At 38.7% G+C, this 27131-nt stretch overlaps 1 protein-coding gene across 1 annotated transcript in view; it reads left to right on the forward strand.

Moving 5' to 3' along the window:
* mdga1 (MAM domain containing glycosylphosphatidylinositol anchor 1) overlaps positions 1 to 27131 on the forward strand; it is a gene marked incomplete at both ends in the record, with an annotated part of 131773 nt that overhangs the window by 57572 nt on the left and 47070 nt on the right. Inside the window, 2 exons of the mRNA XM_079473932.1 lie at positions 19818 to 20014; positions 20559 to 20691. Coding sequence (XP_079330058.1) covers positions 19818 to 20014; positions 20559 to 20691 — 330 coding nt within the window. The remainder of the gene's footprint in view (positions 1 to 19817; positions 20015 to 20558; positions 20692 to 27131) is intronic.

Genomic DNA, 27131 nt, shown 5'->3' on the forward strand with positions numbered 1-27131 from the left:
CTGTAGGTGGAGAGAACACGATAACGCTTTTTCCCACCGATGATACTTGGAGCGTGACACACAGAGTTGTGTTTTTTGTGTTGCAATGTCACGGGTGAGCTAACACAACTTTGTTGCATGTTATGATGTGACAGAGGTGATTTGATAGGGATTATAAATAATAAATGTAGGACACTTGCTATGGCTACATCCCTCAATAATGGTATTAGCCAATACAGAAATGTATTTATTTATTTATTTAGAGAAACAGGGACACCGTACAATAAACATTCAAGGGGAGAGATGCATAGTACCAGGTTTTAGATCAAGAGCTAATTTTCACCCGTAGTCCCTGGGCAGGCTGATGTTAAACTAGCATACATAATACATCAAACATATATGAATAGTGAAATTTACATTGACCAAATAAATAAAATGCTAAAAAAGGTCATATTCACACCTTTCATGTACGCAGGTCTACTCTTATAGACCTCAGAATACACACTTACACCCACACATACACACACATACATACATATATCCGAAATCTTCATCTTTTCTGCTGTTTTATTTAAAATATTGTGCACTGTAATTGTCATATACTGTATGTATGTATATATATATATATATATATATAAATTATGTATTTTTTCAAAACAATATGAAGCAATATTTTATAAAGATTTTCTTTATTTCACTTTAAACACACTGGTATATTTCTTTAGTGCCAAACACATTTTTTCTTGATTTTTAAGTAAAGCTAAGAAACATTTTTATGTAAAACAAATAAAAAAAATTGATTTCTGTATTTTTCCAAGAACCTTCATTCTTTGTGGCTCTGAAGTTGCTCTGAAGTTCAGAAAACTTGATTGAGTTCTCAGTTGTTTTCATTCTCATTCATCTCAACCTAACTTGTTGGCAAGATGTTTCTCCTAAAATTTATTTTATTGGCAATTCCATTTGTTTTGTTCTTGATGGATTCAGACCTATTTTGTCTCAAACGTACATATTCACTAAATCACACATGATGCTCATTGAAACCTGGCACGCGACATGTCTTTTGGCACATGCATGTTTCTGCATATACGTGTGAGATTTGTGTGGCCCGTTTAAATGCATTCGAATGTGTGCCCGGCCGCTTGTGTGTGTCTCTGCATGTATCTGGTGATGATGTATTTGCCTCCGTGTGCGACGCTCTATCCTGCTTCCTTTAATCCCCTGACTAAATAAGGCTAAGATTTATAACCGTGGTCTGTAATGAGACATTGATTGCGTTGAAAATAGGCCATTTAGTGTCTACGCTGCAGTATATGAGCCTCTTTCTGACGGACCCTTGAGCCCGTGGGGTGGGGGGAGTGGTGGACACAGTCAGCTTTGTCTGTTATCAATAGGACTCTTGTGCCGTACACGGGGGCGTGTCACACAGGCCAAAATGTCATCGGAAAACTGCTTTTAATGTACTTTTTTTGCATTGAATTAGATTTAAGAGTTTAAATTTGATTGTGATTATGGTTTTCATTTAGCTTTTCTCATTGGTTGGTTTACTTTGATCTTGTGATTAGGATTTGACTCAGCAGAGTCACAGAGACCTTGATCACTGAACCATCTCTCTCTCTCTCTCTCTCTCTCTCTCTCTCTCTCTCTCATCTGAAGCATGACAGCAGGATAATGTAGGTCTTAGATTCTCCTCGGCCTTCAGACTCATCTCAGATAGAGCTATTGTGCCACATTTGGGCTAATTAGTGCTGTGTTTATTCCAAACCCCTCGATACCAGGAAATTCGACCTTGGAATTACTTCCAGATATCACACAAAGGAGGCTTCCCCTCTCTCTCTCTTTCTCTTTCTCTCTCTATCATTCTTTTAGTCCTGAAGTTCCAGCTCGAAAAACTCCCACGTTATGAGTTAGGGCATGAAGTTTGTGTTGTGTGTGTCAGGGTTGTGAGGCATTCAGTACTATATTGAAAAATACCTTGAGCAAAACTAAGAAAGCACACAGGGTGAGAAATTGTAATTCTGATAAAAAATTCATATGGAAGGAAGTTAAAATGGAATATGACAGTACACACGAGGAAACTGTTTTATTTTGTAGTGAATTAACAATAATAGTAGATAAACTATTCTTGTTGTTGGACTAATGAAATTTTTTGTGTGTCTGTGTTGATTTATTCAAAATGACAATTTAAAGTCAAGTCAGCTTTATTTATACAGCGCTTTTGACATTTTTCATTGTTACAAAGCAGCTGTTCAAGAAAACATTGACTATAAGCAAAACATATAAGGTTATGCAAGTCAAAACACAGGTCAAATACACAGGACAGACTATAAATTCCTAAATGCAGTGTTAATTAATAAAAACTATTAAAATAGCCGGGCAAACAGTCCAAAACAGTATGCAAACGGTGGCGAGGAACCCAAAACTCCATTGGAGGAGAAAAAAAAAGAGGGAAACCAGGCCTAACCAGGGGAGGAATTTCTGTAAATTCTGCTCTGTTGTTTTCCCAGTTGATTATTATTGACCATCCTGTTGGTTATGGCCAGTTTAATTCAATTCATGACCCGAAAGACATCCAGTTTTTGGACTTTGGATTGTGCTTAAAGGGATAGTTCCCAAAAAATCATTTACTCACCTTCGAGTTGTTCCAAATCTGTTTAAACGTCTTTATTCTGATGAGTAACAAGAGTGAAGTTTGGGGGCTTGTGTCACTCATGACATAATTTCATTTTTGGGTTTAAAAAGAATAGAGAGAAGGGAAGTGGAAGATGTGGCAGGTGATGGTCTTTTGTGGAAGAAATTGTGTGTTTTCATGTGACAGTTCTAATGCACTCTCAGTCACACATTCGCTTCCTCTCAGAATGTTGGTCTTTTCTTTGGTAATCTGCTCGTGTTCGTTCCATAGAACCTCAGTTAGGAAACAGACTTAAACTGTAATAACTACACACGGACAAACTACTGACAGCGTCCGCTCCGGTGTTTCTGTTACAACTTGAATATTTCTTAATCCGTCCTGTGGTGGCATAAATAATGAAGTGTTGATCTATAAATCACTTCCATTAACAGATGATCCACGCTGCTGTGGGTGCACGAGGACCGGCCTAAATTTTGTCCACACTTGGTTCTGTTCAGAGACTGTTCTTCATAGAGAAATAGGACGGATGGGGAAAAACAGGTATTGGTCAGATGATGTTGAGGCCGGCAAGACAGGGAAAAGCACTTTCTGTCTTTACAGTGTGGGATAGGCCATGATATTTAAACTTCCCGCATGAGACTGAGAAAATAGAAGGTTTATTACCTGACTCCGCCAGAAAATGTTGTTTTAATTGGACAAATGCACAAATCAATGGGAGCTTTATTGGTAAAAACTAATAAAATAGCTCATTCCTGGTAGGTCCTACAGGTTATTGCACCTGCAAGGATTGTTTTTGGGTTTATAACTAGTTAAGCCCTATCGATTACTGCAGGGAAAATGTAGGCTCTTTCCCTAGTTTGTAAACACAAAGAAAACATTGAATTTGTCTTTAAAGCACTTCAGAATGCCTTGCATTGAGAAAGACTGTAAATGAATTATGTTTGGGTTATTTTATGATAGATAATAAGGCTCAATAAGCTTTACTTGTATTAAACCACAAACTGTTTTATGGCAGACTATTTAGTTCAATCAGTGTTTTTAAAAATAGTTTACCAGTTTAGTTCACCAAATATAACCAGATTGTAAAGTTTGAGAACAAACTTTGTTGGCTTGACAAAGCCAGTTCTATAGTTAATAGTTTAACATAGTTTGAAAGGTTTTTAGCATGATTAGCATGTTTACCAACATAATGCTAACACAATAAGCATGTTGCTAGAATAATGCTAACATGATTTACATGTTTGCTAGCATGATTAGCATGGTGTTAACACAATCAGCATGTTGCTAAAATAATGCTAACATGATAAGCATGTTTGCTAGCATGATAAACATGTTGTTGGCATGTTTGCTAACACGATTAACATGTTGCTATTTTGATGCTAATATGATTGGCATGTTTGCTAGCTTGATCCTTACACGATTAACATGTTGCTATTATGATGCTAGCATGATTTGCATGTTTGCTAGCATGATTAGCATGATGTAAAAATGATTAGCATGTTTGCTAATATGATGTTAACATGAATGTCATGTTGCTAGCATGATGCACCCAGCCACGAGTGAAATGAACCAACCCCCCATGTTTCTACAATGTTCAGGTTGCTAGGCTATCAGGTTTGGTTGCTATGGGCGTGGTTTAGCATCTGCCAACTGATGATGCTCTAAGCTATGAGTGAAACAAGCTAACTCCCATGTTTCTAAGATGTTCCTATGCAGAGATATTGGTATTGTTATAAGGTTGCTAGGCTAACCGGTTTGGTTGCTATGGGCGTGGTATAATATTAATAGAATGTAATAGAATAATAAAAAATATTATTATATTATTTTTATATTATTTCAAAAGCATCACTTATAATAATAATCATAAGCTTAGATAAGAGAACAGTATGTTGGCTCTGTAAAGCTAATTCTATTTTATTCAAATTTATTTCAATAGCACTTTTCACAGTTTTCCATTTATTTAATTTATGTAAATATTTATTTATTTTCTTGTTGTACTGTACTTCACAGCTGTCTTTTGTGGACTCAGCAGTTTAAACAAGTTTTATCACTACAGTTGTTTAAATGACAGCAGGTTCTGTCCACCCAGATGCAAGATGTCATCCTCAATCAAGAGTCGAATCACTCTCAGAGACGCCCCCAAAAAACATTGACATCACAAGCGCTTATTTACTGGTGACAATTTCATCCAGATCCTGGATCCTGGAATACACAAGCACGCTTCACTCCGCTGCCGCTCTGAATGCAGGAGTCGCGTGAAGCGTGCTTGTGTTTTCCAGGACTGAATGTGTTGCGTGCTGATCACTTAAATGTCAGATGCTTTTAGAAACGCTGCCACGTGCGGCTGCGTTTGAGAAAGATCACTCCCCGGAGACAGACCTTATAGACTCCCGGAAACTTCCCGCTCTCCGAGAGCTCACTTTAAGGACACAGAAAACCATTGATTTTCACCATCAGGGTAAATGATGGGAGGTTTATTCAAAGAGAAAACACAGATAGCCTGTACTTTACAGTTCATAATAGTGCCATTGCTGACTCGATAGCAAAGTTTACGTGCAAACAAAAATCTGTAGTAATCGGATCGCCGGCCTTTAGGAAAAACAACTTCATCGATCCGATTGAGCTCGATCTGAATGAAGCTTTGAACGGATAATCGGATTAATAGGAGAAAATTTGAACATTATGATACCGTAAATGTTTGTTGCATGATGCATTGTTGTTGCATGGTTATTTAACATAAGGACTTTTTTACAAATGTTACGAGTCGTCCAGGTGTTCCCTGCGTACTGTGTGCATATCCTCAATCCATCCTGCAAAAGGCATTTATTATATAGTCATTCATCGCCTGTGCCTCTGTGTGTCTTTTAAATATGTCCACCCTGCTGAGCACAGATGGAGATTTTGAACTCCAGGGAAATTGCGAAGGCTGAATTTAACAGTTCCCCAAAAATAATGATAGTATTTTCTTGATAATAACAATCTGATAATACCAGTGAAGACGTCTCGTCCAAGAACAGTGCAATATGGCAACTCTGGAGTCGATTAGCTGTAACCTGCTGTGCATTGTGGGAGTTTCGCACCCTCTGTGAAAAACTCTGCTCCCCTTGAAAGGATTTCTCTTCTTTTTAATAAGGAACAGAAATACGGCGAGGTGTGGAATTTCATCAGCTGAGATGTTTTATCCTAAGGTTAACGGAGCATATTTTTGCTCTCGGTGCAGATGGCCGCCGCTGACCGAATGCACATGTGTGCTTGAGAAAATGATCGATAAACAGGTTTGTTTTTCTAATCCGTTTCCCAAAGCGTTTAACAGCATACCGCTCTTAATCATAGCTAAAGTGCTTTCAAGTGCTGTAATTCTGCTCCATTGGCCATCAGCGGTTGGTATAAATATCCCAGCAGGTGTGCAGCACCTGTCAGCATTAGGCAGGCAGGATTTAGTTTTTGATCCTACTGTAATTTTAAGCGCTTTTGAATTGACTGTAGATTCTTGGTGTTTTTTCATGTTCGTTGTACGAGCTTAAAGCGCTGTTTGCACTTCAAACGGTCTGTGTTAAGGATTAATGTTGCTTCAGGGTTTTGAGCTGGCACGCAGGCTTCACAAGCTGAAGCAGACGACGCTCGGTGGGCCAGAATAGAGCTAGAATGAAGCCTGGTGGTCCAGGAGAGGGCGAATTGAAAAGTAATGGGGACTATACAGGAAAGTATTTTCAAGTTATTCTGTTTTGTGAAATCGGACAAATTTGTTTTATAAATAATTATATCCGTTCAGTACAGTCATGCAGGGTGGAAACCAATATTAAAGGGATAATTCACGCCAAAATAAAAATTCTGTCATCATTGAATCACCCATATGTCACGCCAAACCTGAATATGACTACGAAGTCAATGGTGACCAATATAGTTTGGTTTTCAACGTCCTTCAAAATATCTTTCTTTTATGTTTTGCAGAGGAAAGTCATACGGATTTAGATTGACACGAGGGTTAAAGATGTATGTATGCTGTTCTCCGTTCTGCAGTGATCCCACATCTGAAAAGCTTTGTGCCTGTGTGTGGATGTTTAACAGTCTTGGGGTCAAAGTGGTTTATGTGTTAAATCAAGTGTGATGACAACGTGTGATTCTTACAACCTTACATCTGTTTTTACATCCTCTATCACTTTATAGCCTCTGATCTCTACAGTACTTCTGGAAAACATGAAGCGCTTGAAGCCCCGCAGACTCTTTCTGCTTCTGCTCTGAGATGTTTGATGATTAGTCTACTGTACCTTCTTGACCTTTGACCTGGTCAATCGCTACAGATATTAGTCGTTAAATGCAACTTTAGTTACGCAGTGAAAAGCAAAAAATGTAGAAAAGGTTGTCGTAAATGGTCTAAAAACTATAATAACATGGTCTGTTTGAATACTGGATTCTGATTGGCTGGAGGGTGTACATTAAAACCCTTTAACGCACGGGTAACTGTCATTTTCACCGGTTTGATCTAAACCTACACTGTAAACAGCTTTAACTTGGCGAATAACCATGGTACAAGCTATACCATGAGATAATTCATGGCTAGTCAAATGGAGGCCAAGAACCACCCGACCGGAAGCCAACAAGAACCGCCCGACGCACGGCTAGCTGTGGATTAGCCCTTACATATTCGTCTCAATTTCAGTTTGTCCAATTCTTCATGTGCGGTTGACTACATCCCAACATGCCTAGGCATATGTCAATGATATTTGAAGTATATGTGTGTGATTGAAATATCTTCGACTGATGCAATATAGAAGGAGAATGTCCAAACAGACCTCATTTCCATATTTTATATGAAATGTAGGGAGTGTAATGATAAGGGATGAAGGGAGGATATGTTTTCAGATGTCTGAGATTGCCTAAGGCCAGTTTTGTGAGCCGGTCGGTTGTGTGAGATGATATCGAGCCCTGGATGCGTTCAGTAAAGGCTGTGATCTATTTCACAGCTCAGAATCAAGTCTCAAGTATTCATAAGATCTATACAACAGCAGCTCGCAAATGTGGACTACAATCCGGACAAAATGTGCGTTAGAAGGCAGCAAAAGCTGAAATTTTTCGGATGAAATATTGTTTTGCATATTGCTATTTACGTGGGATGATATTCCTCATATCATGTTTGGACATTGTCCAGTTCTGTATTGAAAAAGAGAATGCTTTTCATACACACACCAGGGAGTTAAAGAATAAAACTGTCTTTCGGCTTTGAGCCGCCGATAACATCAGTCTGAATGTCCATGTGCTCTTTTTGTATCTGAAATGTGTTTTTATCAGTTGGTCCTATAAGCATTTTCCATTCCAGTGCATGTTATTTTTATACAATAGGCCAGCGAGTCAAGATCAGCTTGACCTTTCTCCTGGCTTTTGTTAAGAGAGGAAATATAAAAAAAGTTCAGGCTGAATGAATTGACACCTGGACCACCAGCAGGGTGTAGTCGGGCCGGCTAGCTCTATCAATCACATCGGCCTTCGCTGCTTGTTTGTTATTTCAATATCTGTGTCCAAATGTCTAGAAACAGAAAGGTTGAGGGTTGTCGGAGCTGTCCGTCGCCGTGCTTCAATCGTTTGCTGCACATATTGACTTGTTATAAATATATAGTACTTAGATATCTAGATATCCTATTTTCCCACTGCTAAACAAAAATACTGAGTTTTTGTTAATTTCTGAGTGACATTTCCGTATTGAAAGATTGTTGCGTTATGATTTCAGGTGAGATGAAGCTCGTATCAAGGGTGGAATCCAAATGAATATGAATTTGTTTACATTTGATGTTTATGGACAATTATTGATTACTTGGGAACGTTTGGAATACATAGCTCAGATTTGGCTTATTTATTATGGTGTTTGGCTTTCTCCACTTTGTAAGGGTCTAACCTCTGTCCCGTTTTTTGGTGTTATTTGAGTATGAATGAATCACCACCATGACTACTAATGGCAGCTAAAGTCTGAAGTACTTTTAGAAGACATCAGTTTTACTCTGTATTGATTTGTGGACTGCACCTCCAAAATGTATTTGCAAACAGTGACACTGACTGCTGTGGTTCGCTTTTTGTGCGTTTGTAGTTTTCAGGGATTTTCACCCACATGAAAACATGCTACAGTATATACATTTTATTAAAAACCCTAGACACTATAGTGTTTTCGAACCCTACTATAATATCACGGATGTCCTCCTGAAACCTTGTATCGCCATATAAATCCTTATTATTAGCCACCCTTTATGTTTGTCAAAAATCATGTAAACAGTTCAGTGTTTTTTCCATTTCTTGAGGAAGCAGCAAATTTGGACAATCGGAGATCTAAGAATGACAGCGAACGAAATAAATAAACTGTAAATGTAAACACAGTTAAACATACCATAGTACAGTATATACACTTTTGGGGAATTTAGTTTGTACATACAAGCCCACATGAAAACATACTATAGTATTTTAGATACATTTTAGATACTATCTATACATTTAAGATACTACTGTTTTACAGGGTGTACTACATACATACTATGCTATAATGTATACCACATACAGTGCTATATACGTCCTATAAACATATACATATAGAATAAACACACTATGGTTTACTACATTATACTGTGTATACTATTTCTATATTATATGAATGTAATACTATAGTATACTAGTGTTTTTTTCAAGTGGAACGGCTTCTATATAAGTAGATCTTACTCTTTTTGACCTCAAAGCCCAGCTACCAAACATGAAGAAATATCCAGATTTTTTGTTGTTTTAGCATTTTAATGCTTGTACTGCCTTCTTCTCAAAATCCTTTCGAGTGCCTCTTGACAGTTCGAAAGGGTTTGTTCACCTCAAAATGATCAAATTCTGCACGTTTTTTGTTTTTTACTCAGAAATCCCCCAGCATGCCTTCAGAGGACATGCTGTATGATGTCATATACTGCCGACTACTTAGGTAATACAGGTGCGAAGCAACACGTAGGCTAGTAAATTACATCTTTATTTGGCGTGAACTGACCCGGTTTAGTTTTTTGTTGTCCTTTTTGTATCGTTGATATCAAAATGCTGTCTAGGGAAGAGGGAAAGAAAATCGGAAGGGTTGAACATTTTAAAGAGCACCGCACATTTTTCAGATATAATGGACGGGAAATCTTTCACCGTCAAGGATTTGCCACTAAATAATCGCATCATAACAGCAGAGAACAGAAGAGTATTTCCTGCTCGACGGCTTCCCGACGTTTGGAGCGAAGCCAGTTGTTGTAAAAGAAAAGCTGCCTCCAGGAAAACCAGTAAATAAAGCAAAAAGTGAGGAAAAGAAGATATAAAGGGCACTTAAAATGAAAGAGGGGCTCTATATCAAGATAATCCGCAAATGCTTACATTGCATGTCCTGCTCGCCTGTGCGTATGTATGTGCGTGCAATGAACGGCTGTTTTATGAAAGGTTAAACAAACACAACAGCGATGCTCCTCTGCGCCCTGTACCGTGGCCTTGTTTTTCAGAGAGCTCCAGGGGGGCAGACCCTCGTGCTGGGCACACGCATCGTTGAGGGCCCGCGGGGACCCTATTGATCTCTATGTGTTAAACCGCCGCCTCCCACGCATTCACAGATATTTGCGTCTCGGTCTGTGATGAAGAGACGTATTAGAGACATACGATCTCTAAAGCAGTTCATTTAAATGCTCCATCTGATAGACAGTCAGTTCCCGCGGGGATTCATGCTGTGACCATTTTACACGCTAAACACACACACACATTCTGGCTTCTCGTCAAGTTAAATTGATGGTATTTTGAGAACGATCAAATACACAGATAAACACTTCAAATCTACATGAGGCGAACACACTTTTAGGCCCGACCTATAGCCAATCATCTTTCAGGGTTGAAATGACACGCTTGAATACATGACAAAATATCGTATCGTGTGCTGTTTGTCAATGTTAAGACTGAACAGATAAGAAACATGTTCGTGGCTGATGGAAGATGCTGAATGATTTATTTATTTAAATACTTGTAACTTTCTTTTCGCTAATAATAAAAAGGTGAAGTACGGAGAAGTCGTGCTGTGCTGTAAGTGCACTACTTTTAAATGTTTAATCTTTATTATTTACTCCTCAGAAATATACTGATATACTATATGTGCAATATATATATATATATATAATATACAGGCTAAATGATAACTTACTCTACGTGTGGAATGGGTTTAGTATAAAACCTACATCAATAATATGTAAAATAAAATGATATCTTGAATTTAAGGATACTTAATATAATGCACTTGAAGTTACCTTTCTAAAAGTTTTATATTTTCATCTTTTTTCATGTGATTTGTTCCTTAGATATGACCTCAGTTACGTTTCTGTGCTTTGTTTTAGTGTTTGCAAAAAACAGAAATCCTTTTTCGTCGTATCGACATACTCGTCTAAGACACTGTAAGACTAATTTAAAAACTTCTTTCTCTCTCTTGTGGTTTGGAATTGACCAGGAACAGTTTGCCCAGATGATTTTAATGGAAAACTTTACCTCTACAACCCCAAAAATACCTTTCTATTGTTCGCCAACTCACAATTAATGAGCGTTGATGTAGCTTATACGACTATCGATATCACGCAGGCTCGAGAAACTGAAGATCATAGAATGTTCCTTTAATGATGTGCTGCTGGTTAGTTTCCTGTCAATAACAGCTGATCAATTTCTGTAAATAATCAGTCAGATTGGAAAGGTCATCGTGAATAATTAAAGGTGCCAAACTCCCTCCGGTTACTTTCTGATAATCTGATTCCAATTCATTATCTGATTGAATATGCTAACCAGAATCTTCTCGAAGTAGATCTTCAGATCAAAGTGACAGTTTATGATATCTGCAGTTGTCAATCGTGGAAAGAGAGAGATGGTGAGATACTAAAGGAGTGAATATAACGCTCCAAATGTCATATGTGAAAAGCACTTTTGTGCATTAATAAAATGATCTGGGAAGTGTATTCGGAGATACAGATCAAGAGTTTTACGTGGACTTGTGAGAATGATGAGTCTTTAACAGTTTATCATACTGACAGTTCTTTTGTAAAGCCAAAATAGTAATATTGTATTCAAATTTTGAAAGACAGACTTATTAAAGCGCATTCGGTTACCATCCTGCAGAACAGTTATTTTATCTCTAATATACATCTTAAGAACAAATTGCTACATTACATTACATTCTATACTACCATGCATTCTGTGAAATCCAATCCATCTAATGATGAGCAATAAAGGTTTGATATCAACTATTAAATTCTCTATGATTTCAATATTTGACATGGCCTTGCTCACTCATAAAGATATCAATGTTATACAGCTGGGGGAAAAAAGACCATTGACTTTAGGGATGTGTTTAGGTAAAACGTTTCATTCTGTGAACTACTAACAACATTTCTCCCAAACCTAAAGTATTGTATTTGCATTTATTTGCAGAAAATGAAAACGGAAGAAACAGGTGAGAATAACAGAAAAGATGCTTTGTATTTTTCAGGCCTCAAATACGGCAAAGAAAACAAGGTCATAGTCACTTTAAAGCAATACAACAGTCATAATTGTACATGTTTTTTTGGAAGAGTTGGCCACAATGCATCTCGAAATGCTGATGAAATGAAAATTTGCAATGGTCTCTTAATTTTGTCCGGGGCTGTATCTTCACAGAATGTTCCCACAGTAACATTAACGGAGTAAATCACAAGAAAATGACTTTTCTCACAGCCAGCGTCACATTACGTTCATCACGTTCTCTATTATTTCTTTTACCTATAGTTCCTCTCTGTCTTTACTGTCTATTCTGCTATGGATCATCTGTAAACCTGCTGTGCAATAATGCAACATTGTGAAGGGCTTTAAAGAAATAACTTTGAATTGAATTGAATGTTGCTGATGCAAGCGATGATCTTTTTTTATGTTTGAGATACAATTTTAATAGAGCCATAGTGGCTTTAAAACAAGGACCAACGATACAAGGGCCAAGTGATGATCTTGCAACGGATATCTTACTTTTTGGCATGTTTTATACGCCTCCAGGCAACAAAAAAAGACGTCTTAACTGCTGTCAACAAACGCACGTTTGATGTCATTTTCGTAGTGCAAATGGTTAAAGAGTAGTTTAAACCCTATGCATAAGCAATACTAATAGTAATGGTCGCCCCCTTGATACATGCAGTCCTTACAGTCATCTCTACAGCCGCAACATTCTGTCTCCTTGCCGTTCCAGGTTTTCCAGCAGTAATTGAATGTATTGTTAAGCGATGCATTAATCACATGCCGTATGTACTATACATTGATGTTCTACATCCTCAGCAGACTGCATCTCTGACGGTGCCGAGCGGCTGATGGCAACCAATTCGAGCTGGATCTGTGGATATGGTGTCCATTATGTTATTGGGTGTTTAAATATTCCCAGACAGGTCGATAGCTTGTCCGGCAAGACAAATGGCAAGGCTGCCGAAATCTTGCTAGAGCAAAAAATAAAACAGGACGAACTTCTAACAGCAGTCATTACTCTGAGAGGCCAATTAAAATACAGCATTACTGTACGACACCATCTGTAGCCAAAAGCTAGAAGCATGTGTGCGTGTAGTTTGTATTTACGTGTGTCATAGTCCCCTGAAAATCTGGGGCAATTAACAGAACAGTCAGAGCATAGGCAATTATGGCAAGTCTGTTTTGTTTTCCCAGAGAGATCGCCCGCCACACCTTCGCATTTCTCCTCCAGAATTCTTAAACTGTTTCGAGGTGGCGACCTGAAGGTGCCCGGATGGTTTGTGACCCTCTCCACCGGCAGACTTGTGGTCCCCGAATCTTGCCTGGGGTTTTAAATTAAAGCTGCACCCTAGTTCAAAGCACTCTGAAGGTTTTTGGTTGTGTGCCAGTGGGGTTGACTAAATATCTCATTTCCCGCTGCGGGGCAGAGACGGGTGTAATGAGTGGATATAAAGCAGAGGAGGCTGCAGGTGTGTTGAGTCTGCGGCTTTTGGATCGGTATGGAGAATCCGTCTCTGAACTCCTCTCCCGTTCCGAGTTGTTTATTAAAAAGGCCTGAAACCGCTGATCTCTGGACAATTTAATTGAAGTGTTATAGTAGTAAATCAGGCTGTTTAATATTTCATTTGTTTCTTTTTGACACCGTTGAAGATCTACGGATAGCACATGATGACGTTTGCTTGAATCTCTTTCCCCCGTGGGATTCATTGGAGAACTAAGACTGAGGCTTTTTTGTGAGCGCATTATATATTTCGTGTAGATGTTTGTGTATACATAGGCACTTTAAAACACAGGCCTAAACCATACCCATATAACCTGCTTTGTTGATGCCATGATTTAAAAAAAATGAAGAAACATATTACAGAAACAAAACAAAAATGTTCTCATCATTTGTTCACCCTCATGTCGTTCAAAACCCATGTATGTTTGTTTCTGCTGTGTAACACAACATAAGATTACATTTGAACTCAATGAAGTCCAGCGTTGCTCAAAATATCTTCTTTTGTGTCCGCAGAAAAATGAAAGTCATACAGGTTTGAAATGACATTAGGATGAGGAAATACTGAAAGAAGGTGTATAAGACCTTACATAATGAAGGGTTATGTTTTCATTACCTTTGAATGCTCAGAGCAATCTGTTGCCAATCGCAACCTCGCCAGTAGATGCCGCTAAATTTCATACACCAGATCTTTAAATCTGGCTGCGTTGGTAACTGGGCATTTTTGGGATTTTAAGCATATGGTGATGAAAGGTGATGTCTTCGTGTTTAGACAGGAAGTAAAGTTTCAAACGTTCCTCTAACCTGAACGGTGAAGCAGTGCCAACATTTCCAGGGACTGCATGAACCTGATAAAAATGTTTATCTTGAATGCAGGGTGCTTGGGATAAAAGCGTCTGCCAAATGCACAAATGTAAAAAGCCAAAACGACCATTTAATCCAGAACAGAATGAAAGAAGCAGACTTCCAAATAGCTTTAGAATGAAATCAGCTCACTTTTGTTATATCTAACAGCCAAATATAGTAATGCTGCGTGGATGTTTCGTCTGTAGACATTAGTCAGCAGAGCTAGTTCGGGGATGTCATGAGTCTGGGGTCAATCTACTCAAGGTTCTGTCCACAGGCTGTGGGTTTCATTTGGACACCAGAGCGTTTGGTCCATCTTTAGAATGCAGTGAACAGTATGGATTATCTGTGTTGAAAGAAGATGCTGAAGCCTTTAATGATTGATCGCTACCAGCGCAACATTACAACATTCACCCAAAAATCCTGTCATCATTGACTCACCTTCGAGTTGTTCCAAATCTGTGTGAGAGTACGGCATTTAATCTTTAATCTTACAAACATGACATTTCTCTCCACACTGGTTGGTCTGAGGGCAGCCGACCCACAATGCACTTGTTCTGTTCTCACAGGAAATCCTGAATATCTGTATAATTCAACTCAGTCTCAACGTGCACGTGTGAGGAGAGATATCTGATGTTGATAATGCAAATAACCATAAAATTATTTTCATGTTATGACTGATATCAAATACAGTGTCAGATTTGTAATATGTGATTATAAAGTGACTTTTGCGTGCCATAGATGAATTGGGGCATTAGTCATTTTCACCACGAGTTACCACGAAAAATAAGCCTTGGAGGGATACTTCAACCAAATAATTTACGTACTTTCGAGTTTTTCCAAATCTGTATAAATTTCATTGTTCTGATGAACACAGAGAAATATATTTGCAAGAATCCTTATATTCAGAAAGATTTTGCCCCCCCATTGACTCCCATAGTAGGAAAATTGACTTTGTTCTGTTGAACACAAAAGAAGATATTTTGAAGAATGTAGGACAGCAGGCAGTTCCGGGGCACTTTTGACTTGTACTTTTTCCAACTATGGGAGTCAATGGGGGGCAAAATCTGTCTGTTTGTGAGCATTCTTCCAAATATCTTTCTCTGTGTTCATCAAAAAAAAAAACAGATTTGGAACAACTGGAATGTGAGTAAATCATGACAGAATTTTCCTTTTTGGTTGAAATATCGTTTCAAGGCTTATTATTCCTAACTCGTGGTGAAAATGACTAATGCCCCAATTCGTCAATAGCACGCAAATTCACTTTATAATCACATATTACAAATCTTATATTTGTTATCACTCATAACATGAAAATAATTTTATGGTTATTTGCATCATCAACATTTTCTGAATCAGTGCATTCAAAATATTTTGTACGCCAAAATGTGTAAGTCAATACGCACTTGCATTCACAGATATCTCTCCTCACACGTGCACGTTAAGAATGAGTTGAATTATACAGATATTCAGGTTTTCCTGTGAGAACAGAACAAGTGCATTGTGGGTCGGCCGCCCTCAGACAAACCAGTGTGAAGAGAAATCTCATGTTTATAAGATTAAAGATTAAATGCCGTACTCTCACACGTTCACATAATCATGCAATCCTGGCAGCATTGATGCAATGCACAAACACGCATGCGAGCAAAGCAATGCCCGGCAGACAGCGTGCGCACGCTCTCGGTTCACGTGTGTGTGCTTTGAGAACAGCTACAAGGCAAATGTTGACACTTGTAAATGAAATAATGAGATAAATTACAGGGAAACCTGAAAACAGATCTTTACAGTCCTGCAGTGCGTTCTAGGCCATGCATATGTGCTCATTATATCCGAACGTGCATCTCGCGCTCCTGTGATGCTCCGTCTCAAGCAAAGTGAAAAGTGCTAAATAATTCAGGAGGTTCTGGTGGGATCAAACGCAGCGCCTGCTTCTGTTTGCGCTCTTCTGAATGCAGAAGGGGGATGTGTGTTTGTGGGTTAGATTTAAGGGTACAAGGTTTGGCAATATTCGTATTAAATGTTATCTTAATATATTTTAGCCTTTTGATGATATGATGTAATGTAGTTATATATATAATAAAAGACCATTCCAATTTTTCATTTAATCATCATTTTTAAGTGTATTGTGGCCATTTCATTCCAGTGTCTGTTGAGTTTCAACAAGATGAAACCTCAGGTGCATCCAACAGCAATGAATTAATTATTCATGTACAAATATTACTGTTGTATTGCTTACAAGTGAATACGAACTTGTTTTGTGCAGTATTTGAGGTCGGAAAAACTTTTTTCATTTTCTGCAGATAGAAACAATATTCTTACTTGACGTTTGGTAGAAATATTGGTAGTAGTTCAAAGAACGAAACAAAAATGATGATTTTACCTAAACACAAAACTATAAATAGTACATTTAGAATAACTGAATATAATTTTGAAAGGGTCTCTTATTTTTTTTCCCGTGGCTGTTGGTTGAAATGCATGCTCAACAGATCTGATGTTGGACTACTGTGATCAAGATATTTTTACTCTTTTTTAGTTTTACACACACCGGTCTGTATTACTGCACAGAAAATCAATGGTTCCGCTCATTGTTGTATTGGGTCAGGTCCGTATGTCACTCATTATTTGCTCCTCTGGCCTCTGGTCGTCACATTAGCTTCACAGTGACTAATAGAATTGAGTGATAATTTGACACGGTCATTGTGATGTGGGTAAGAGCGCTCGCCGGATTGATCTCCGTGGAAATAGCTGGGAATTCCCTACGGGTCGACCCATTTCACAGTCAATCCTGCTCTGACTGATATGACACTTTTATTTTTATTGCCCCTCATGCTCAAGATAAAATAGAAGCATTTCTCTCTTTCTCTCTCTGTCACACACGGACAGAGATAGAAGTGCACGTCCCGGCAGTCTATTAGACAGATGCTTGTTTATTGGAAATCAAAGTGGATTTGGAATCCCACAGTAGGGAGAGGTCAAAGGTTAGACCTTGTTAGACTGTCACAAAGATTTAACCTTTACCCCTCCCTTCCTCGCTCTTTCTCGCTTTCTTTTAAGTTGTGTTTGTTGCATCGGGGTATAAAATGTTTAATCCAGAATTCTGTCATCATTTATTGTCCATCCGATGGTGTGCTGGCAGGCAGTGATATCCGTTTATTCTTTGATATGACAGTACAACCGACAATATGTCAACGCCTTTGAGTTATCATTGTTTAGGGAACTTTTCTCGGCAATATTTCTATTATATACGTAGGCAATTACTTTAACAAAATAATCAGGCGACATGGTTCATTTCATTACATTTTCAATAGATTCACCGCCCGTGATGTGATGTTCATCCACTAATCCTAATGATTTACTCAGATGGTGGTTTTCTGCTCACCAATGTAAAGATCTGTACATGCGTCTCAGGAGGTTTGCTGACATCTTTAGCATCATCGTGCCCGTGAGCAGGACTCTATGGCTCGCATGGCTTCAGGGTTTCTCCTGTAAACAGTTGCTTTAAAGTATGTACGGGTTGTGAAATATGGTCTTTCTGAGACCCCGAGATTGTGAGGCCCGGAAATTTTGTTTGTGTTTGTCTTTTACGTCCTTGTTTATTTGATTTGATTAAAGATGTTAAATGTTCGCCGGTTCCCGCCTCCTTCCTTCCCTTCATGGAACTTTGTTACACTGGTGCCGCAAACCAATAGTACGGTGCGCGTACAGCTGACTCTCGTTATCATTCACGCACCGGCCTCGAATCCCAGGTCTCGCCTCGTCTACCTCGCTACAGAAATTTTAAACCTTTTGAGCGGTATCCGGTTTGGTCCCATATATGGGATATTATTTCCGTGCCCCTGAGAATACGGTCCCAGATATGAGATTTAGAATGTTCAGTGACTGCCAGATTCAAATTGTGCTTTCGCGCGTTGGTTTGCGCTGAGCCAGAGACGGACGAGCTCAGCGCTGTCATATATCACAACTATGCAGTGTTTTCAACCTAATAATGTTTATTGTAGGTTTCAGCCATTTAAATACACATAAGTACTAGTAGAACAATACATTTGGAGTTTGTACAATACACACTCGTGTCTGTGGAAACAGCAATAACAATGTATTCAAATATAATTTGACGACGTGTGTTATTCACATCAGACAAACATAGTGGAAGTAACTATAAAGTTTACAAGAGTTAAAGTTCTCGGAGTTCACCGGCCACTTTCTTGCATGTATTTCGGGAGAAAATGATGACAGACAAAACTCTCTGAACTGCGTCGTAAAGAAACATGGTGGCACCCGTCTCACATACAGATCAAGATTGTTTATAAATGACCAAACACACACAATTACACATTTTTGAGAATCGGAATATCAGATAGTTGATGCCGTGGTAAGCAAGTTTGTGAATATTTTGAAATAAAAAGGAAAGTAAGGCGATCTGTCATAAGGTGTGGCTGCGGTGTGTCACGTGACAAATATGACACGTCGCTATGGAAACATTAAGGGGTAATCATTACTAGTCTATACATGGAGTCTATAATAAAAGAACATTAGATATGAGACCCCGAGAAAAATATAACCTGGAACCGAAATGCCAAAATAACACGACATCGGCATATTAATTTTAACGGAGCAAACTTTCGCGGCCATATTTAAATGTTTTTTTTACAGATTTCAAAATGGCACTTTTATATCTTTTTTATTTTTGAAATTAGTAGTGCACAGCTGCACTTTTATTTTCTCTACTTTTTTTTTCATGAAAGTTATTATGACACAGCTGCACTTTTATTTTCTTTATTTTAGAACTTTCTGTTAATTGATGTATATAGTTTTTATTTTAGATACAACTTGTTACTCTGATACTACTTTTTAGTTCAATAAATTGGAACATGTTAAGCTTGTTGTGCATTTCATAAGCATTGTGTTGGGGCGATGGGGGCAGGTGGGGCTTGAAAATTCCCCCTTGTCTAAAGTGGGGAATGACCAAAAAAGTTTGAGAACCACTAGAAATAGAAAATAATAGAAAAGAGAACAAATAAACGGTCACATTTATTTGCAGGGATGCTACATTTGTGGCGTTAACGGTCAGTGTCCTCCAGCTGATTCTAATCAAGCGGTCGTCTCGTGTTGTATCATGGGAAATTGTAGTTGAATACATCAAATGTACACTCAAAATCACAATGCATTGTGGGTAAAAAAGAATGATAGGGAATGAAGTAGTTCACTCATGTTTTGGACATCACAACAAACTGGTGGACACAAGATATAGTGCACTCTATAGGGGCTAATGTGTCATAAGCGAATTTGACCTCTAGCCTACAGGTTTATCAATGAAGAAATGACATTTCATCATTTTAAGTTCCTTTTTTTTTCTCTGTCTGTGATCAGATCTGGATAAACCTGTGCTCACTGTGCATCAGACGGTCGGTGATGTGAGAGGGAACTACTACCAGGAGAAAACTGTGTTTTTACGCTGTACGGTGAACTCCAACCCACCCGCTCGCTTCATCTGGAAACGGGGAAACAGACTTATTGAACAGAGCAAAGACAACGGGGTGGACATCTATGAGCCTCTGTATACACAGGTATCACACATACGTGCGAACACAGTTTATGTTTTTTTTTCTGAATATTTTGAAAGTGTTGTGTGCGCATTAAAAATAGAGAAAGGTGGATGCGGAGGACATTGGGGGCTTTGCTAATAATAATGAAAATTATGAATTTACCTGATGGACTTGGTCGTAAAACATATACTACACATTTTCAGGAAATGGTGTAATTTGTGTCAAGATAACTTCTGTTTAAAATACTATTTTTACATACATGTATTTTGCTTACCACAGCTTTGTGCCCAAGATGATAGAATAAGATTTCATATTGCAAATATGAGCATAAAGCTATGCTTTTTGATGTGACACTAATGTATTTACACTCATGTTTTAAACGCCTTATACGTCCTCTAAAGAACAAAAAAGACATTTTTTCAAACTTTTACCTCAAGATTTTTACTAGTAGCCAAACTTGCACACATACCCATGTTATTAAACACTTATATTTCCACATTAGTCCATCAAAATGTCTAAACGAAGAACTATTTCCTGTGTGTTTTATCATCTGTTTGTGTTACAGGGTGAGACAAAGGTGCTAAAGTTGAAGAATCTTCGTCCTCAAGACTTTGCCGACTACACCTGTCAGGTGTCCGTACGGAACGTTTGTGACATTTCCGACAGCTCCGTCACCTTTCGACTGACCAACTCCACCAGTGAGTTCACTTTTAATTCACCTTTCTTTTTTTCTCTTCACTTTTTCCAGTTTCATTCTTTTTGCTCTGCCGTCTCTCGCTGTCAGGGGAACAGAGACATTCTGTGCTAAAAAGCAGGCAGCATCCGCATGCTTGTCTTTGATCGTGTTGGTCTCACAGCCTTTGTTTGTGTGTCAGGTATCTCTGCGTGTATCTCTGAAGCGGCTTCACTATCATGCGCTGAGATTCTGTCAAGTGAGGGTGTGTGTGATTCTTTTTGACACCGTGTCTACACCGGACGCGGCGCGATGCAATGCGATGTTCTAATGGGATTGTCCATTAGTGCCGCATCCAGTGCGGACCAATAAAAAAATTACAATGGGTTCTAATGCGTCCTGTTGTCTTTTGTCGCGTCGTGTCGCATCGTGCCAGGTGTAGACACCGTGTGAGAGGTGGCGTGGTGGTTAGCATAGAAGGCCGCCGTATTTGCCGTGACATTTTACGGAATCTTTCTTAGAGATTTGAAAGTTTGTTTCTGTTTAGACACACTTCATAAAGTCCTTTATCTATCTTCATTTCTCGATGGGTTTTTTTGAGGAATCCGTAACGAATTGAACTCGCACCAAAGCAAAAAACACGTCTATTAGTCGCAGAGGAAAATTCTGTGCTAGTGCTGCGGAAATAACTACAATATTTAGAGAAGCCCTTATGAATTAGTCATGTCAAAAACATGTTTGTTCGTGTTCAAATTAGCAGCATAAAGAATTCATGTTGGAGAAATGAGTTCAAAGCTTGCGGAGAAAATCTAAAACTGGCCCAAAGTTTTCTGTTTTTGTGTTACATCTCTCTTTCTCTCCCCGGGTGATGAGTTTGAAAGACCGTTGAGTTTCCTCTCCATCTGCATTCTCCACTAGAAAGGCAGGTGTGTGAAATAGTCAATAGAGATGAGTGACAATATCTGATGTCTTTACCACACACACACAAACATACACAGATCTGCGCTCCATTGGTGTCCTGCCCTGTGGAGAAGCAACACACTGCTGTAAATTGGAATTTGTTTTCCGTGTGGCAGGAGCGCGCTTTTCGTGTACGCACGCGGCTCCACGACGGAAGAACAAAAACACTGATTTGTTTTTCTGTTGGTTTTCATTTTCTCTCCACTGAGCAGAAGAGAAGAAAGAGGGTCTGATGAAATTGGAGAGAGCAGACATGCGTTGGATGCGTGCCGCTGTGCTGAAGTTTCAGAACTTTGTCCCTTTGGAGGGTAGAGGGAAGGAGACTGCGTCTGTGTCGAGGATTTGACACTCTGTTTAGAATTATAGCTCGATAGTGATGTGTAACTTCATACCTTGATGCTTACCGACCAGGGCTGCGTTTCCCAAAAGCATCTTTTGCCAACTATGGTCGCAAGTTGGGTCGCTCTAGTGTAGTTCAACGATTTAAGTGTTACCCAAAACCATCGTTCCAACGATCCATCGCAAGCAGCATTGCATTGTTGCGTGGTTGGAACCACTAAGTCTAGAGGTGTGGTTGGAAGTATCGTTCCTTATTATTATCACATGAAGACTTGCATGCATCAAGCGTTTGATCAAAGTAAGCAAGCAACGTGCAGCGTATTCTATAGCTGTCATTCTAAATATATACAAATTCAATTTTACATCTTTTAGTTTGTCAAGAAAATGTAAGCGCTGTTCATGACCGGCGAGCTCTGTAGGACCCTGGTGGATCCCTGGGCGGAGTGACGTAAGAGGACACTTATAAATGAATTAAATATCGTGAAATGTGGATCCTCAAAGAACCATTTACTCAAAGTTCCTTTTTAAGAACCATTTCTTTCTTTCTTTTTCTGAAAGACCATTTCTGTGCAAGAGACTACCTTGATCTTTCTTATCCATATATGAATTGACATTAACAGTTGCTACTCTTATACTATTTACAGTCAGCCTGGGAAAAGGAACAACTTGCTCATGCTTTCTCTAAGACATTAGTATTTCACGTTCAGTCGAATGTTTATTTCATCTTTCATATAGACATACAGCACCATCTGCACAGATCGTTCAGTAGGAAACAGCTGATATAACTCAATATGATCTCGCTCGCGCTCAGATGAAGCTTTAATTGGATAATTGTACGGCTCAGATGGAGAGAGCTGTAGAAGTTTGGGAGGAGAGACAGAGACACGGTCTATAGTCAGTGGAGGAAACTGAACATGGCACGTTCTCGCACAGTTTTCCTGTCTTTTCCTCTTGGTTGAATCCTGCTACACTTTCATATGATGACCTGTCATACGTTTCAGAAATAGGAAAGAGGCACTTAGGTTCATACAGAGACAGATACAGAGTGAGCTGCCTACCAAGACAGCATTTTAAGGCTTCACAGGAAGACTATGACGGTTTTGGACGTGTCTTGTATTTCTGCATAAAAACAGTCCCGGTTGGTCACAATGGAGTTAATGAGTTGCTTTTTATGTCGTGCTGATTCAAAGTAGTTTATCCACTGGGAGATTTTAGATTTCGGTATATGTTTGATTTATCTGTGTCCGGTCATGGATGTTGTTGTTTTGTCTTTTCGTTTGTCTGTGATTGGTAGAGGTTGAAAGATTATTGTCTCTATCTTTGTGGCATGGTGCACAGGATTAGGTTTTTCCCCAAATGGCTTCGACGACACAGAACAGAAGAGAACAGAACAGGTGGCGTCAGGTGGATTGATTTTTTTTTGTATCATTATCCTAAAGCTTTAGGAGTTCAATCGACCTCTTAAAGTGCAACTCCTAATCCTCATGTTCTAAAGTCACACCGTGTTTGTATTTTTTGAGCGTTGCTCACGAAATACATTTGAAATAGATTCATTTTTTATTTGAAATGGTGTTAATGAATGTTAAATCATATACGTACATTTGTTTTTATTTGTTCAGTGATATTCTGTGCGTGTACATTTATGCATTTATCATTATCATTTATTTACAGATCAACAGATTTAGAAATGTCAGATGAAAATTTCGGTCAGGAGTAGTGGGGACATTAATGCATCAATCTGCCATCTGAAAATCACACCACAATGTCAACTTTGTTTGAGTTTACCATTATGAATTATCATTTTTCACGTACTTGCTCAATTGTTTTTGGTGAGTTTTTACCAAAGAGTGTGGAAGTACCGCTCGAAAATTAGACGCTGCAATCCTGAAATCTAACCCGATGTTGACAAGCGCAGCTCTGTTAGGAAACAACCCTGCTCGTCTGAATCCTCATTGTTTGTCAACACTTTCCCCATCAATTCACATTTAAACCGCATCCACTCAGTTAATTATAGTTTGTGTACACGCTCATCCCCGACTGGCGCTTCTGTGAGTCGTGTGTTTTAACTGAAGAGGTTTGTAATCTCCGTAATCTCCTTCTTTGTCGCCATCCGGAGTCACCAGACGCGGTTTGTAGCCTTAACGTGCTGTTGGTGTATGGGGTCAATGTCTTTGTGTTAGGATGGGTCTAATAAAAGGGTTGGTTAAGCGTAAGTTAGCTGTGTTAAAGTATCTGGCTCTCTCAGCCATTAGCGGGCAGTAATTGCAAGGGTTTAATTGCATAAGCACCGTCCCCACGGCAATAGAGATGCTGGATGTCCAATCTCTCCTTTCTTGTTGCTCTGGTGATTCTCTCTTTCTCTCTCTCTCTCTCTCTCTCTCTCTCTCTCTCTCTCTCTCTCTCGCACACACAAACACGGAGAAACTTACTGCTTGAATGGATACTGACACATTTCTCAGTCCAGTTTTATGCTTGTGATACATTTTTAGCCATTTTCATTTGTGCTTTTGTCATTTTATTAGAATTTGATACATTTTTTATGTTGCTATATTTGTTTTTAATTTCAGTTTTAGTCGTAGTTTCGTTTTCATTTATTTTTAGTTTCTTAAACCTATTTCACATTATTGCTAAGCCAGTTTTTCTCTTTTTTTTATTAATATCTTTCTAAAGTATTTTTCGGCCAGTACTTACTGTCTATTGTTGACAATTAACAAAACTGTTCTTAAAGTTTATTTAAGTAAACTTACTTGCAAAGTAATGCAGTAAAGACGTGCTTTGACCATCCATTTATAGCACGGTTGGATGATGGACTGGTCCCAAGCCCTGGGGTCTAAGGCTGACCCCAACATTTTCAGCAGCATTAGTCAAGACTGAAAACAGACATCAAGGCTTCCAAGCCATAACTGTTAGTCCAATAATGGACTTATGGTTTACATAGAATAAAGGATCTGCCGCGAGAGGTGGTGATGATGAGGGGACCTGATCTAATGACCGTCAGAGAAAAAAACGGTGTCTTGCTATAACCAAACACACCTGCCATCTCCTACCACCAATAAACAGAGATAATACAACATCAGGTGTAATGAGAATGAATGTGTGTGTGTGTGAGAGAGATGCAGACACTCATTTCCCCTTGGAGGAGGACATTTGACTGCTTATTTAACATTTAATGCAAAAATGCCATATTCACAGTACTCACCATAAATGGCATTTTTTTTACCAATACCAATATTTAACATTAGATAACTATATATTACAGAAGTTTTAATGGTGTTTTTTATGTCTGTTTGAGCTTGACAGATGTGGTCACCATCATTTGTCCTTGTATGACAAAATGTCCCTTTGTGTTCCATAAAAGCAAATGCAAGTAAATCCTGAGACTGTGTTGGGTCAGCTGTTCCTTTAAGAGAAGCGGGCTCCATCTTAACGACACATCCACACTTAGATAGTGATAAATATGGTTGTTGAAAAGTATGGTCTCTGATGAAATGGCTAACCGACCAAAAAAAGAATTAGCCTCATTGCCATGCAGATAGGATTTGTTTAATGGTATTAATTGAGACGGGTGTTATTAAATCAGACAGGATAAATTGCTTTAATGATTTTATTGTCGCGTCGAACAGTATTGAGTGCTAATGACTTTTCATCTGTTGCCACGGCAGCGCGGCTCCGATAGCCCCAATACCGTTGCGTTATTTCTGTTTCTCAGCCATCGGTGATTGACGGGTTTGATTGACATGTAGAGGTGAATGAAAATCCTTGAAGTGACACTCTAAAGAAAGGAGTGAGAATGGATTTATTGTGAGAGAAGGTTTAGATTAGGGACTAAATCCTAAATATGATCTTCATATAATAAAGCACAATTGATCAAAGATTAAACAGTTCGGATAAGTAAAACGTAAGCTGCGTACTTATCTGATGACTCGATCATACTGTATAGAAATGTCTTCTCTCCATTTACTGTATATTCTTTTCTCTGATGTCTTTGTAAAGCACAGAAGTGCAGTGGTTTGTAAAAGGCGAGTAAAGTCTGTAACGCGGCACAACGGTGGTGTTATCCAGACACAACAGAGGACTGTTCTTCTAATGTCTCCTTCGTACCGCTCCAGGAAATTGAAGCGATGAATTCTTTCCTCATCAGTCTCGTTCTCTCTGTTTTAGTTCCTCTGATCTCTCTTTTATTTGTAGAACAAAAAAGATTATTGTATGTGCCGAGAGGCCGAGAGATGAGCGCTTGTAGAGCTATTGGCAGTACAGAAACCCAAATCTTCTCTCGTCTGCCGCGTGTGACAGTAAAGCCATCAGGATGACTTTATCCATCGGTACTGTCTCTATGAAGAGACGTAATGTTTCGATCACAAGTTATTGTAAATTCAGTCTGTAAGATATTCGCCTGCAAGGAGTTCAGGCCTGTTTGGATCAGAAATCACTCCAAATAATTGAATATATATTGAGGTCCTGTGTGTAATCTTTTTTATTTTTATTGTCATAAATGCTATATAATATACAAAACTATGTCTTCAGAGGTGTATATAGACTTTACACAATGAAGCGTTATGTACGTAACTAAATCTCAATCTACGTAAACCGCGGATTACCTTACGCCATTTTGTTTGTACAGTAGACCTTAACGGACAAAGTGCTCTGACATACATTATTTCCTTCAGCAAAGTCGCGAAAACATAACGAAATCTTAGCGCTGTGTCAGCCGCCGTAGTGCTTCAAAAGGGAGGGGTGGAGTGAGCCGTTGGTTGCAGTTCGCAACCTCACCGCTAGATGCTGCTGAAATTCGTACACTGGACCTTTAAGCTAAATAAGATTTTCTCTTGATTTTGGGTTGAATGTGACCTGGACATGTTCTTGAGACATTTTGTAAGATTGACCCGTTGAGACATCAATCATCTATTTTGGGGATGATTCTGGATTTAGGCCGCTTATGGGACCCCACCCCTGAATTAAGGTCTCAGTTAACTTAGCTCACATTGTCTCTCTGAAGGGAAAGTATATTTTAGAGCAAATCTCTGCTTGTATTTTGAGAAATATAGGTCAGCATTTTAATCATGACCCTGGATTTAACTAAAGCGTTTTACACTAAAACTATATACATAACATAACTTTAAACAAGACCAATTTAATGACACATTTTTGGATAATAAGATTTGTTTT

This window comes from Barbatula barbatula (assembly GCF_947034865.1).
Source record: "Barbatula barbatula genome assembly, chromosome: 14".
NCBI classification, from domain to species: domain Eukaryota; kingdom Metazoa; phylum Chordata; class Actinopteri; order Cypriniformes; family Nemacheilidae; genus Barbatula; species Barbatula barbatula.